At 46.7% G+C, this 16361-nt stretch overlaps 1 protein-coding gene across 1 annotated transcript in view; it reads left to right on the top strand.

Moving 5' to 3' along the window:
* LOC133356930 (type 2 lactosamine alpha-2,3-sialyltransferase-like) overlaps positions 1–16361 on the top strand; it is a 64281-nt gene that overhangs the window by 35231 nt on the left and 12689 nt on the right. Inside the window, 4 exon segments of the mRNA XM_061574631.1 lie at positions 5978–6038; positions 9406–9466; positions 9468–9490; positions 13687–13820. Coding sequence (XP_061430615.1) covers positions 5978–6038; positions 9406–9466; positions 9468–9490; positions 13687–13820 — 279 coding nt within the window.

The raw sequence follows: 16361 nt of genomic DNA on the forward strand, positions 1-16361 counted from the left end.
GTGAGTCTATGGCTCTCTGCATGAGTCTATGGCTCTCTGCATGAGTCTATGGGTCTCTGTGTGAGTCTATGGGTCTCTGTGTGAGTCTATGGGTCTCTGTGTGAGTCTATGGGTCTCTGTGTGAGTCTATGGGTCTCTGTGTGAGTCTATGGGTCTCTGTGTGAGTCTATGGTCTCTGTGTGAGTCTATGGGTCTCTGTGTGAGTATATGGGTCTCTGTTGTGAGTGTATGGGTCTCTGTGTGAGTCTATGGGTCTCTGTGTGAGTCTATGGGTCTCTGTGTGAGTCTATGGGTCTCTGTGTGAGTCTATGGTCTCTGTGTGAGTCTATGGGTCTCTGTGTGAGTCTATGGGTCTCTGTGTGAGTCTATGAGTCTCTGTGTGAGTCTATGGTCTCTGTGTGAGTCTATGGGTCTCTGTGTGAGTCTATGGGTCTCTGTGTGAGTCTATAGGTCTCTGTGTGAGTCTATGGTCTCTGTGTGAGTCTATGGGTCTCTGTGTGAGTCTATGGGTCTCTGTGTGAGTCTATGGGTCTCTGTGTGAGTCTATGGGTCTCTGTGTGAGTCTATGGTCTCTGTGTGAGCTATGGGTCTCTGTGTGAGTCTATGGGTCTCTGTGTGAGTCTATGGTTCTCTGTGTGAGTCTATGGGTCTCTGTGTGAGTCTATGGGTCTCTGTGTGAGTCTATGGTCTCTGTGTGAGTCTATGGTCTCTGTGTGAGTCTATGGGTCTCTGTGTGAGTCTATGAATCTCGGTGTGAGTCTATGGTCTCTGTGAGTCTATGCTCTCTGTGTGAGTCTTATGGGTCTCTGTGTGAGTCTATGGGTCTCTGTGTGAGTCTATGGGTCTCTGTGTGAGTCTATGGGTCTCTGTGTGAGTCTATGGGTCTCTGTGTGAGTCTATGGGTCTCTGTGTGAGTCTATGGGTCTCTGTGTGAGTCTATGGTCTCTGTGTGAGTCTATGGGTCTCTGTGTGAGTCTATGGGTCTCTGTGTGAGTCTATGGGTCTCTGTGTGAGTCTATGGCTCTCTGTGTGAGTCTATGGGTCTCTGTGTGAGTCTATGGTCTCTGTGTGAGTCTATGGCTCTCTGTGTGAGTCTATGGGTCTCTGTGTGAGTCTATGGGTCTCTGTGTGAGTCTATGGGTCTCTGTGTGAGTCTATGGCTCTCTGTGTGAGTCTATGGGTCTCTGTGTGAGTCTATGGGCTCTCTGTGTGAGTCTATGGGTCTCTGTGTGAGTCTATGGTCTCTGTGTGAGTCTATGGTCTCTGTGAGTCTATGGCTCTCTGTGTGAGTCTATGGGTCTCTGTGTGAGTCTATGGGTCTCTGTGTGAGTCTATGGGTCTCTGTGTGAGTCTATTGGTCTCTGTGTGAGTCTATGGGTCTCTGTGTGAGTCTATGAATCTCTGTGTGAGTCTATGGTCTCTGTGTGAGTCTATGACTCTCTGTGTGAGTCTATGGGTCTCTGTGTGAATCTATGGCTCTCCGTGTGAGTCTATAGGTCTCTGTGTGAGTTTATGGGTCTCTGTGTGAGTCTATGGGTCTCTATGTGAGTCTATGGTCTCTGTGTGAGTCTATGGGCTCTCTGCATGAGTCTATGGCTCTCTGCATGGAGTCTATGGGCCTCTGTGTGAGTCTATGGGGTTCTGTGTGAGTCTGTGGGTCTCTGTGTGAGTCTATGGGTCTCTGTGTGAGTTTATGGGTCTCTGTGTGAGTCTATGGGTCTCTGTGTGAACCTATGGGTCTCTGTGTGAGTCTATGGGTCTCTGTGTGAGTTTATGGGTCTCTGTGTGGTCTATAGGTCTACGTGTGAGTTTATGGGTCTCTGTGTGAGTCTATGGGTCTCTATGTGAGTCTATGGTCTCTGTGTGAGTCTATGGCTCTCTGCATGAGTCTATAGCTCTCTGCATGAGTCTATGGGTCTCTGTGTGAGTATATGGGTCTCTGTGTGAGTTTATGGGTCTCTGTGTGTCTATAGGTCTACGTGTGAGTTTATGGGTCTCTGTGTGAGTCTATGGGTCTCTATGTGAGTCTATGGTCTCTGTGTGAGTCTATGGCTCTCTGCATGAGTCTATGGCTCTCTGCATGAGTCTATGGGTCTCTGTGTGAGTCTATGGCTCTCTGCATGAGTCTGTAGGTCTCTGTGTGAGTCTATGGGTCTCTGTGTGAGTCTATGGGTCTCTGTGTGAGTCTGTAGGTCTCTGTGTGAGTCTATGGGTCTCTGTGTGAGTCTATGGGTCTCTGTGTGAGTCTGTTAGTCTCTGTGCGCCCACGCTGCCGGACCCTGATAATTCATTAATACGTTGCGGTAATTAAATTCATTTTGAGAAGCCGTTTTTTTGTTGCACATCTCATTTGTGAAGGCTCATTAATACATTCATGCACACTGCACTTCGACAAATGAATAAATTAAGCAACAAATGAATAAAAGCCTTAATTTGTAGCTGGGCTAGACTCTACATCTGCTCCTCTGATGCTCTTTTGACAATTCCTTGGCTGGGCTGATGGATGAAATATTTACACAAAAACAAATTACGTGTTTTTTTCCCCCATGCCAATTAAACGACATGTTTAGCCCATTGGCAGTGGTGGAACCGCTGCACGTAGCTGTCTGTCTGTAACGCAGCACTATGGAGGCTGCAACAGGGGGGTTAGTGGATTACCACACGAATGTTGCGAAACTCCCTTGCCGTGAGCGCCCAGGATATGCCATACATACCCTGGCTTTGCCAGGAGAAGGCGGCACGCGAAGGTGTGGACTCATATCTCTCCATTCTGCGTGGGGCATAGATCGTTTCTCCCTCACACAAGCGCGGTCTTCACCGGCTGATCCGATTTCCTCGCACATGGATGCTGCGCTCATTTATTGTCTGTAAAAACCGCCCGAATCCAGTGCCTGATTATCCTAGTAGCACAAGTAGCTACATATGTAGTAGCTGCATGTGTAGTAGCTATACATGTAGTAGCTGCATGTGTAGTAGCTGCATGTGTAGAAGCTATACATGTAGTAGCTACATATGTAGTAGCTACTTATGTAGTAGCTACATATGATGCTACGGGCCCCGCACTTTCAAAGGCCCCGCGCTAAATGCTTTCAAGCTATCAATTCCAGTTCAGTGATTCTGCACTTGATCTATTACTATAGTACTATACCTGCCTTCAACTTTTATGAACGACTGGGTGTTTAAGGTTAGCGATTTGTCGTATTATCTGGTTGTATAGCAAATAAAGCATACAATTACTTTGCAAGTAAAACATTTAAATATTGACTTAAAGCTTTCGTGACTGTAGGAATTCATATTCTTTGGGTCTTTCGGTAAAGCCACGTAGATAGGTTCAAAGAAAATAACAAAACATGACGAACGCTTGTGTTGCAATCGAAACGTCGTAGTTTTTTGTTATTTTCTTTGAAACTATCTACGCGACTTTACCGAAAGTCCCAAAGAATGAGTAAAACAACTGTGTTTTAATATTTACGTGTGTTTTATTGATTTATTTAGGACCCCTCTATAACTTATGCTACAGGCCCCGCACTAGCTTAGTCTGGCACTGACCAGAATGCAACGCAGGATTACAAAGCCCCGGGCAATCGTTGGAAGCGCCGACTCCCTCGGCGATTAGAAGATGCGATTTGCATGAACGACGACGCCACGTAAAACGTAAACATTCATCGAAAAACAAATTTGAGATGCATCTTAATTTTATAGACGGCCTTGTGCTCTCTTGAGAGGTATATTAAATATACATTTCTCAATGGTGGGGGGAGGAGGGGGGCGAGGGGGCATTCCTGTAATTTCAAGCTTTATTCTCTGTTGAGGCAAGAGGACATTTAAATTCGCCGACGTTCCTACCAAAATAAAAACACGTGACAGGGGGCGAGTGCGAACACATCGCAAGCGGGGGCGGGCGGGCGGGCAGTCATCGCCCCGAATCGGTTCGGCGTCGTTCGGCTGCGGACCGATTCTGCGGATGGGGACGGACGACGAGGTGAACGATGGCAATCGGTTCGTTCCGCGATCGATGTGACGTAAACATTTCACGGGATGGGCACGCGGCACGAATGACGCCGCTGACGACACAAATGCGTCCGAATTTTCGACAGCATTCGCCGAAGGGGCTGGCACAAACGCCGTATGACAACATTAAGCTGTCTTTTTTTTTTGAATGTTTTATTTGTAACATCTGTATCGCGTCCCGCAACACGCATGTTGGCGCTTAACTCATAAACACCGAATGCCCTAAAACCGCATCTCGTAATGCGCTGCGGCAACATTTCTGCAACCCCGCACACCACATCCACAATGTGGTAGTGCGCCTCCTTGCTGTGGCCTGCGGCTACGATTCGTCACGTACCAGAGTCTCAGACAGGACTCTATTTCAGCCGGGTGTGTACGGGGTAGGTGTTCCAGACCAAAAAAAATATATTTCTGCAACCCGGCACACCACGTCCAGGATGTGGTCGTACACCTCTTGCTGTGTGCCTGCGGCTACGATTTTGTCTACCCGCGAGGCAGGGAGAATATTCAGTGAGACATTCGACCGCTCGTATCTTGCGTTGGGTTCGTTTTCACACCGTTGAAATTCGTAAGGAGCGGCGAGTGTTGGATGTGGTAGGAAAGTGGTGGGTGCGACGTGCACCACAGACAAGTCAACTCTCGTTTATACTCTTTGGTTCTTTTGGTAAAGTCACGTAGGTAGAAAAATTTAAATAAATCTATAAAAACCTCTCGTTATCAACAGTCAACAACACCGTGGCCATAATGTGAAATAATATATATACAATAGGCGACGTTTCGGGGCAATGCCATTAGCAGACAATGGGCATTTTCGCGTATCTATCCCACCACATTATAACAAAATCGCTTGCCTGGATTTAACCAATACTTCTGAAATTCTACTCTCTCGGAAGGCAGTGGCAATATGCATTATTATTTGTTTTATTTTCATGCGGAGGGAAAATGATACGGGGAGGAGACATGTAGTTACTTGCTGTTGTTTGTGCTTTTTTTGTTTTGGTGCTATTTATTAATTTGTTTATTCATTTGTTTTTTCCTTGCTAGTACAAGGGTTTACATGTGCTTAATAGTCGTGACTGTATATGGGATTTCGTCCTCGTATATAATGAACGTACGGCCCTACGGGATGCCGTTCGCATGAATGACGCTATACCAAATGAAATTATTATTACGATTATTTTACCGTCCGCTTATTTATTTAGCACTCGCGTAAGTAGCTGCAGAACTTCGAGGACACTAACACACGCCCGCCTTGTGTACCGAGCACGGCTTGAATAGCGCGCGGATAAATCCGCGGTGTGTTCCGGCCAAAGGTTTTTATTTCGGTTTATATTTATTTGTGTTTGTTATGCTGATTTATTTATTTTGGGTGCTTATGGTTATTACGCTTTACGCGTGAAAAAGACCTCATTCTCCGACTCTTTTTTTAAGGAGGGTGCTGCCAAAGTTGTCACAGGTGGGGGTCGTGCTAATGTCGGGTGCGTAATTACAACCCAAACGATTTCCAAGTATTTTTTTTTTGTTATTTCACTAGAATGTGGCCAATGGGATGTTTTTTTTTTTATCAATGGGATGTGATGTGTTTTTTGTTTATCAATGGGGAGTGTTTTGTTCAACGAAAGTTGCGTTGTATGGGGTTTTTTTTGCTTGCTATGGGAAAAAAACGAAGAATCCGGAGGAAATCCTTCCAGAACAATCGTGGAGGATTTACAAACTCCGCGTAGAAAAGTTGCCCGAGTTTGGGAATCGAACCCAGGCACTTCTTGCTGTGAGCGTCGTTGCCAACCTTGAGAAGCTCCCGTAACTTCAAACTGCGCTTCTTCTCGGGAAAGTGATGGTGGCAGCGCTCATCTCTCCATAATGGGCGGCGCTGAACCGCCGGTGGAAATTCCACATTGCCATGGCGAGGGCCAGTCTAGTCCCTAGGATTGCAGGTTGCTGACGTCTTCTTTCCTTCCCTTTGCAGGCACCGCGAACCAACACACGAACAAGGGTTTGTGGGAAAGATTTCAGTTCTCGCAGAAGACGTGAGTATTTTAAAATCGCGCACACACCAACACCAACACAACCGCAATTCGCCAAGAAGTGACGGTCACGTCAACCACGGCGCCTGTGCCAAGCCAGGTGCACTTTGAGGCTACTACGTGATGTGTCGAAGGACTCGCTGACAGGAGGAGGTCACGGAACAGACCAGGCAGGTGCCATAGGGTCGGCTGACTGAGATGACCGGTAGATGCACCACCAGCTGTACCGCCTACTGTGCCAACGCACACAAAGACAAAGATCCCCCGTATAGCCTGTAGCAGACTGTTGGGGCAAGTGCTGTTAGCGAGGGGGTGGGTGGCCAACACCACGCCGGGCCGTTTGAGGCTGAGTCGACCTAGGGTACGCCCAGGACCGGTTCAAATAATCGTCACTGGCGTTGGTGGCCGTGAGCGTGAATCGAACTCGGGTTGTCGGGGTTCGTGGCGCGGCGTAGCGCTCACCGCTACACCACCTCTCCCCACGAGAACGCAACAACAACAACCGCCATTTCGCATCTAAGTGGCGGTGACGTCACCACGACGCTTGTGCCAGGCCATGTGCACCTTGAGGCCACGTGAAGTGTCGAACGCCCGCTGGCAGGAGGTCACGGGGCAGACCCAGATGCCACGGGTCGACTGACTGAGACGACTGGCCGATGCACCACTTGTGCCCTTTACTGTGCCAACTTGCTGTGCTTTATCCACCCGGCGCTCCGCTCGTTGTTGTGAGCGTCGCCCCTCCGCCCTCCGTTGTTGTTGGAGGGCGACTGCCTCCAACTGCCCAGTAGCGTTCTTCACTAGAAAGCACACACAGACACACACATGCGCACGCGTATAAAGGAACGCCGGATGCCTCTAAATGAGCGTGCTCCCAGGAGGAGGAGGATGTAGCGTGGGCGGATTGTCGTCCTGGTTCCACTCCGGACGAGATTTTTGTCGATCGCGGTCAAACGAGCGAGCGGGCAGTCTAAACACACGGCCGCTCAGCCAAACGCAGATCCGCTTATCGGCAAAAAAAAGACTAAACGAAAAAAGCTTAAACGGCTTCCGTGTTGCTGAGCAGAATCGGAATGAGAATATTGAGTTCTACTGGAGGAATCCGATGAGCTATGAAGCTCTTTGTTCACAGATGCCCAGTCGGGGCACGGAGTAAGAACGTTACGACAACAAACAGTACACAAACACGATAGCCGTGCAAAGTACAAGAAAGGGGAACACATCACCGAAACAATTACTAAAATAAAAACTAAACTATCCCCCATCATACCACTGAGGTATGTAACTTATTTCTCAGAAGCGACATGGCTAACACAAATGATAGCTGAACCAAGCGACCCATCATTTGGACATTTTAAAGCACCGTTTATAGCACAGTGCCTACCCGCTTAGGGGCCGTCCATAAATGACGTCACGCGATTTTGACCCCCCCCCCCCTTCGTCACACATCGTCACAAAAAGTCAGACCCTCCCCCTTAAATATGACGTCACGAAGCTCTGCCCCCCTCCCCCCGAAAAAATAAAACATGCTTCAAATCGCTTTAAACTATTGTCATTGTAGTGCGTATTCAATGTGCCGCTGCACTCTGATGTTGTAGGAGAAAAATGTATTTAAAAGTCTATTTAATTGAGTAGAACGTGTTGTCTATATTGATTTAAAGTTGCGCATTTTGATGTGACGTCACATTTCTCAAACCCACCCCCCAGGTGCGTGACGTCATTTATGGACGACCCCTTACCCCATACCTCGCCGTTGATGGAATTTGTGGTCGTTTAGGAACTTAGCACGGTTGGCTACGTACGGTGCGAAAGAAGTTCAACATCCATACAGACGTGCGCATGCCTCCACATGCGCGCACACACACGGACCTTTATCCACTGCTGGATGACGGCCTCCACACGCAGTGAGCGTCGTGGGGAGAGGGTTTAGTTGGCCGTGATTCACCATCGCGGTTCGGTGTAGGGGGAGCCAAAGGCATGGGAGCATAGAAATACAGCACAACGATTTTGTACAGCGTGGCCCAGATGTCTTGTGACTCCCAATTAATTGACCCTTTAATACATTTCCTAGATGATAATGTAGTTACTACGTTACTGATAGGGTAGTTACTACACCACTGATAATGTAGTTACTACGCCACTGATAATGTAGTTACTACACCACTGATAATGTAGTTACTACGCCACTGATAATGTAGTTACTACGCCACTGATAATGTAGTCACTACGTCACTAATAATGTAGTTACTACGCCACTGATAATGTAGTTACTACGCCACTGATAATGTAGTTATTACGCCACTGATAATGTAGTTACTACGCCACTGATAATGTAGTTACTATGCCACTGATAATGTAGTTACTACACCACTGATAATGTAGTCACTACGCCACTGATAATGTAGTCACTACCCCACTGATAATGTAGTCACTACTACACCACTGCCCTGTACAGATATCTTGTGACCTCCATTTAATTCTTTAAATTGTAATACATATATAACTTTAAATAAAAATGTATTCAAAACAGAACTGAATATACTAACTGGAAAAACAAAAACATGTTCTGGGTCAATTAATCAGGGCGGTGGGGGGAGGTCACAAGACATCTGGACCGCGCTGGTCAATGTTGCACTGCCCTCTGCTGGTGATCGCCCATCCATCCAGGCTCAGTGCGCGACGTGGCCCAGCGATAACGCCGTTGCAGTGAGCTTCGCTTCGCGGTTCGATACCAGCGGCCGCCCTGATGAATACCGCGTTGCGAACAGAGCGCGAGTGGACGTTAAAGATCCCATTGGCGTAATTCGCAAGAGTAGGACACTGCGTGCCTTGGTCGCGGTATACTTTTTTTTCTGCCAAGTTTTAAATATTACCCGGAAAAAAATGACTCAATTTGGTGAATTTACAAAGCAAACATTGACCCACCGCCTACTGCAATAAAATATTTGGCAGGACCCTCCCGGCTATAGGAGCTCAATAATAATTAACAAAAAATGAAATCCCTGCTTAGGTTCCGAGATCTGGTGGGATCGGATGGATTCGTTCCAAAGGTGATTTCGTTACAGGATGTAAGACAAAGATCCCCCATATAGCCTGTAACAGACTGTTGGGCCAAGTGCTGTTAGCGAGCACCTATGAAGGCCGGCACGGCACACGAGCGGGCAGGTGGCCAGCGACCACGCCCGGCCGCCTTTGTCTCACCCAGCGGCGATGTTTACCACGCACCCGCGCCACGTACTCATTTGAGGCTGAGTCGACCTAGGGGAGGAGCCCAGGGCCAGTTCAAATCACCGTCCCCGGTGTTGGCCCTGAGCGGGGACCCCGGGGTTCGATGCCTGTCCGATGACGTCCCACGACTTCCCCCTGCCCACAGGCGCACGACGGAGGCCCCCACGGTCAGCCCCAGGACGTGTCGTCCCTCGCACGTGCGCCTGCAGGCTCCAGGGACTCTACCCACAGTGAGTTGTCCGGTGACGCGCCCGCTCGTGATGTCGCGCTCACCCCTTGCCTGGAGCGGTGACCCCCCCCCCCCCCGCTCGTTGGTGCTTGGGAGTCTGCGGTTCGAGCCTAGAGGCCGCCCCGGTTAATGTGTGTTGAACTGCTTTAGCGCCGTACGTAGTCTACCGTGCTCATGTATGTACGTATGTTGCAGGGACGTGCGGTCAGGGGAGGCAGCTGCTACGAAAAGTAAAAAAATAAGAATAATCAAATGAAATAAATATTAAGCTTTTTTCACTGATCTGTGTTATAAATGTAATTTCTGTACGATTCCAATCATTTTTATAGTCAAAATCGCCAAATTTGCGGAGCTCCGCTGCAAATACAGGAAGAGACGAGAGGTGAGGCAGCGACGATCTCAGCCTCCCCTCTGATTGCGCAACCCCTCAGTAACTGGATGGAGCGCGGGCAATAAGCGCGTGCCCGTTACTATCTCAGTATGTCACCAATGTAATGTTTGTAGACCCCTTCATTTCATGTCCTCGCCTTCCATACTCCAAGTAACTTATTTCACGTACGTGTATAAAGATATTTAGGCTCGCTGGTCTCGTCATGAAACTGCAATGAAAAAGCACCAGGGGAGGCAGCTATCACATCTGCCTCACTGAGGGGGACGTCGTGATTTTTATTTATTTGTTTGTTTTAATTTTACTTTTATTATTTTTTATTTTTTACCTACGTGACTTTACCGAAAAAACCTAAGAATATGAGGGGGGCGTGTCTAACACGCCCCCCTCAGTGAGAACACGCCCCCTCCGTGAGGTCACGCCCCCCTCAGTGTGTGAATCTGGCTCTGCCACTAGCCAGTGCCTTCCCAGCCATTGACCTCAACGCACGTCACTGGTATGTTGAACTTCTTTAGCACCGTACGTAGCCAACCGTGCTAATTGGAGGTGCATAGCTCCAGTGGCTTCCTAATACCGGGCCCTGTGCTAATCATGCGCATGACGTTAGAACCATGAGCCACCTCGTGACCGTCAAAACATTCGAACTTCATATGAGGAGCGATGAATGAGGGCCATTGCCTGGAACGTTGCCTATCGTACAGCTGTCATCCTGTTTAACGGCAGTGTCACTGACCAATGTGTTGAGTGTTTTGTTCCTTGTGCGTTTGCTCCACTGCCCACATAGCACACAGTCCAGTTTCACCCTCTCTCTTTTGCTACGCTGAGTTTGTAAGATGAGTTTTTTTTTCGTTATTGTTGTTGTCGCTGCTGTGTCTCACGCACCACCACGGATCTCCCGTGTAAAATAGCCGGGCAACTGGCTACACGGGACCATCATCATCATCATCATCCGTGTAACAATTCAGATAAAGGGCATCGCGGTGACGAGATGTTAACTAACTCGCGTGGTACACAGGAGACCGTGGGTTCGATTCCAACCCTGACGCCTGTTGTAAATTTGGAGTTTGTGCGTCTCTCTCTCTCTCTCATTGTGGATTTTTCTCGGGGTCCTCCGGTTTTCTCCCGCCACATTTTAGAATCAACATCACGAGTTGAGAGTGGTTTGGCTGCTATGCATTCCCACGTGATGATGAGCCGTCACTTCGTGCAGCTGTCATGTGCGGTGGGCAGGTCGCTTCTGAAAAAAGGAGCTATACAGCTCGGCGGGCCTTACCCGGTAAAATAAAATTCAAATACTTTAACAGTTAAATATTTCAGATAAACCCAACACTCGAAAAAAAAAGTCTTGCCCACAATTTCGATTTAAAGCTTTCGTGACTGCAGGGATTCATCTTCTTGGTTCTTTCGGTAAAGTCACGTAGAATGGAAACAATAAAATAATAAAAATAAAAATAGAACATAATAAATTATTTTATTATGTTTTAATTTTTATTATTTTATTGCTTCCATTCTACGTGACTTTACCGAAAGAACCAAGAAGATCTTGCCCACAAGTCACCGCCACTTGTCAGCCAGGAGATGGCAGCAAAGCATTTACTGCAAATGATAAAAAAACAAATCTAGAGCATCTAAAATGCCAAACTAAGGTGCATGGAGGAAGCTGACCAGCAACATTTAACCCCTTCACTCCCTCCCCTCTAGTGGACATTGATTCTTCAGAACATTCATGAGGGCATTTAGGCACTGCCCCCCCACCTCCATTATTTCCCTACAGTGGCATCAAAGCTTAGAAAGACTTGTCGAGTTTATTGAAACGGTGTATTGAAACATGCGGTTTAAGACAGCAGGTCTTCATTGCACTATAATCCTCAATGTGTGTGTTTGTGCTAGTGGTCAACCCCCCCACCCACCCCCCTTTCACAGCCTCTGCGGTGTTGTCTACCTGAATCTTCTTCTTCTTGGTTCTTTCGGTAAAGTCACGTAAAATGGAAATATTAAAATAATAAAATTAAAACATAATACAATAATTCTCACGACGTTTCGGCCACAATGCAAGCAGCCGTCCTCAGGTGGAGAACAGGTCTGTCGAGAAGGCAGAGTCTGAATGACACACCCCAGGCTTGGAGCGACTATTTAAGCTGGTATGGAGGGGGGGAAGAGCGCCTTGACAAAATAATTTGCATATCAAGAGGAATTTAGCATATTTATGAGAAATGCAGATATGCGATTAGTACTACTTGTGAAATGCGTAGGAGGTTTGGCGGGGGGTTTAAAGTCATATATAAATCGAAACTGAATCTTCTTTTTAATAATAAAATACTTTTGGGAGAAAAATGAAAAAATAATCCTGAAGTGGCACGTCACATCCGAAATCCAGAAACTACAACCGCCGTGCAAAGCAGCCCTCTTGCCCGGGGTGACCTCTGCAGGAAGCCTCCACAGCAAATGTGGCCGCCCATCGAAAGATAAACCTGACCGGCTAACGGCGTAGCAGCAGCAGGCTTTCGCGACCAAATATTATCCGTAATAGAAGCTTTTTTGGGGGGTGTAAATATAAACGTGTCGTTAAACCCGCCACCTCCCACACGGCAAATTAGTCAGGTTTGTCACCTAAACAAAACATTACTCTATTGTATGTAGGGTGTGTAGATATGTGTATGCATACAAAATAAATATTGGGTGGGCGGGGGGTAAAACGTTATTGAAGGGGAGGGGGGTCGACAATTTTTGGAAACCTTTTAGATCAACTATTTACCCACCAGTTTCAATAACTTCTTGATTCAGGCCTTCTGTAAGGCTCTTAGAATTGTGTTGACGGACAAATGGTCAGACAAACGGAACGCCGGGCTTTTATAATAGCTTAGTTTCTACTCATTGGTTCTTTCAGTAAAGTCACGTATGTAGAAATTAAACAAAATTTAAATGAAGCACAAATAATATAAAATGTAAATAAATCACAATAATTCACAAATAAAATTTAAATAGTTATTTTTATTTTATTTATTTGTGATTTATTGTGATTTATTTTAATTTTATTTTATTTGCGATTTATTATTATTTTAATTTATTTTATTTTATACATACGTGACTTTACCGAAAGAACCAATGAGTAGAGTAATTCCTGCAGTCACGAAAGCTTCAATTCGAGCTTAGTATATGTGTCTGTATATGTTATGTTTTTAAGAAAAGATAAGGTTTAAAATAAATATATTTTTCCCCCGGGTAAAAGCCGGGAACTTCCTGTTCGTATTTAATTATTGTACTGCTTGATTTCATCCATGAGTTAGCGAAGGAGTGTGTTTATTATTTACGTCTTTTTATTTTTAAAAGATAAACACTTTTTTTATTTTACTAGGTAAGGCCAACTGAGTTGTTGTCAGATGCGACCTGGCCACAAATGATAACCCAACGAAGTGGCTCATCGTGTGCGATCATTTATATCAGCAACCAAATACTCGAACACGCGTGGTGACGTTGATTCTAAACGTGGAGGGGAAAACTGGAGGACCCGGAGAAAAATCCACGCGATCACGGAGAGATATAGAAAAAAAGAGACACGCAATCTCCAATTATATTATAGAGCAGGCATCGCCAGGGTCGGGATCGAACCCACGACCTCTTGCATAGCGGGCGAGGGAGATAACATCTCCTAGCCACCGTGATTATGATGAGAGAGAGACAGACACGCAAACTCCAATTATACAGCAGGCATCGTCAGGGTCGGGATCGAACCCACGACCTCCTGCATACCGGGCGAGGGAGACAACATTCCTTCACTGCCTCCCTCCCTGTCCCCACCGCCCCCGCAGCCTGAACATGAGCACGCTGGGTGGGAGCCCCTTCCTGGGCCTGCAGGACGTGGAGGCGGAGGCGACGCGGTCTCACCGACGCAACTACGGCGCCTTCGCCCTTGAGCAGCTGCCGTACCGCATGCGCCCCAGCGGTGAGCGCCCGCCGGTTAGTGCCGGTGCGGCGGAACCCGACCGCACGTCGCCGTAGCGCGTGATTTGCGCGTGTTGTCGGACGATCCGCACGTGTCGTACGATCACGCATTGTATGCTCCGTGTGTGTCGCATGATCCGCGTGTGTCGTACGAACGCGCGCGCCGCCCGCCTCCTAAACGAAGCGGCTTGTCGAGTGGGGATTTACAGCAGCGAAATACTCTGAACGCGTGACGTTGATTCTAAATGTGGAGGGAAAGAACCGGGGGACCCGGAGGAAAATCCACGCAACCACGGGGAGAGAGAGAGAGAGACACGCAAACTCCAAATAAACAGCAGCAGGCGTTAAGGTCAGGATCGAACCCACAACCTCCTGCACACCAGGCGAGGTAGTTAACATCTCCTAGCCACCGTGATGATGATGATGAGAGAGACATGCAAATTCCAAATATACAGCAGCAGGCGTCAGAGTCGGGACCGAACCCAGGACCTCCTGCATACCAGGCGGGGGAGATAACATCTCCTAGCCACCGTGATGATGATGATGAGAGAGACACGCAAATTCCAAATATACAGCAGCAGGCGTCAGACTCGGGACCGAACCCACGACCTCCTGCATACCAGGCGAGGTAGTTAACATCTCCTAGCCGCCGTGATGATGATGATGATGAGAGAGACACGCAAACTCCAAATATACAGCAGCAGGCGTCAGAGTCGGGACCGAACCCATGACCTCCTGCGTACCAGGCGTGGGAGATAACATCGCACGAACGCACACACACACAACGATGGGGCCGATTGTGTGTGCGTGGGGTCACTTAGAGAACTGCTCACCCTACCCGCACCTGTCAAAGGAATGTGGAATTTCTACCACACGAAAGGTGCAGCCACAATGGTGGTTATATTTAGCCAGGCAGTGTTTTGACTTTGTATTTACGTCTAAATATAAGATCTGGTGATGCACGTTTGATGTAGTGCACAGTGACAAATAATACAAGAAAAACCCTAGGCACAATCGTCACGTGAAAAGGGACATTTGCCTGAAGCGTCGTGCACCTTTCAGGTCACAGCATTATCGAGGAATGTGTCGAGGGTTTTGTAATTTTTTGGGTAACTTAAAGACGTTTTTTTTTTTTTGCAATGCCGCTGTAGGCAATACTAAAGGTCGGGGCATCAAGTTCAAGTTAATTTATTAGGTATAGCCCTGTGAGCCATTCGGCTCTTAAATCGGGTGCAACCGCCACAAACAGAAAACAAAAACATGAACAAGAAAACATCTTAAAGTGACTATGTGCAAACAGAAAATCCAAGAAAAGACAGCAAAATATTGCAGAAAAAGCACGGTACACCAACACTGTGTGCAAAAATCCCAGTGGGATGCAAGTCAAACAACAACCACAAGACAACTTAGATTAAGGCCATCAGTCTAACTCTGTACTACAACAAACAAACATGGCCAAACCAAAAAACTTTTCGAAAATCACAAAAATAAAGCCATAAAAGCAATGAAACAGTGATCATAGGAAATGTGACCGAAATTTCACAATAAACGATGTTAACAACATGTACTACCAAACTCTGCAGCCATAGCTGGCTGCATGAGTCACTCCACAACAGCAGGAGCATCAGTCGGAGTATCAACATTTTCCAATGCACCTTTAAGATCAGCACATTAAATCAAACACATCAAGGAAATGGCACGGCCGTCCACGCGAATCAGGCTGGTGACTTGTAACGAGGCTCGCGAGGTCCGTGCCGTCCTTAACATCCCTCTGGGATTGCCCGTCGCGCTTTGCAAAGCAAATAAGTAATTTTTTTTTAAACTTAAATAAACACGCTTTTATGAAAAGTACTAGTAATGGCAGAACTCCACGACTCCAGGAAGTGGCCCCGAAGATTTCCATACCGTAAGGGACCATGGCCAATTACAGCCAACGTCAGTTGACCGTTGACAATTAAACCAAAGCCGAAACATAACATACAAAAAATAATATTTAGAAAAATATTTTTTTATGATAGAATATACCAAGTTTGCAGTCGATGCCACATTGGGAAATGGGTTAAAATTGAGTTACAAGATTTGACGATACAACAACAACAGAGTGAGTTAAAAGAAAGCTTGTAAAAAATTTACCCGTAAAAACAAAGTTTTTCACTATAAATCCTTTATATGCGTGGCATCGGTTTTATTTTATTATTCATTTCTGTTTGTCTTGAGTAAGAGTTTCATTTTTATCACATTGGTATTTTAAATGAAATATTAAAAAAAAATCCTAAAAAGTGTAAAATTTTTGAACATTTTTTTCACGAAAATAAATTGTCACGCACAACGAGTCTGTGTGCAAAATGTCAGCTCGATTGGATCACGGGAAGTGGGTTAAAGAACGACCGAAAGATTTACACGGTCCTAAGCAAGCAAGCGAACTTAATATAAAGGATTTAAAAAAGCGTTCACATCGCTCCAACCTCCCTCCACCAGCATGAGTCATCGCACAACTTCTGCCCTTGCAGTCGATCGGACATCATCATTGTTTGACTATTGG

This window comes from Lethenteron reissneri, chromosome 56 (assembly GCF_015708825.2).
Source record: "Lethenteron reissneri isolate LAM-NWPU_2019-01 chromosome 56, ASM1570882v1, whole genome shotgun sequence".
Lineage (NCBI taxonomy): Eukaryota > Metazoa > Chordata > Hyperoartia > Petromyzontiformes > Petromyzontidae > Lethenteron > Lethenteron reissneri.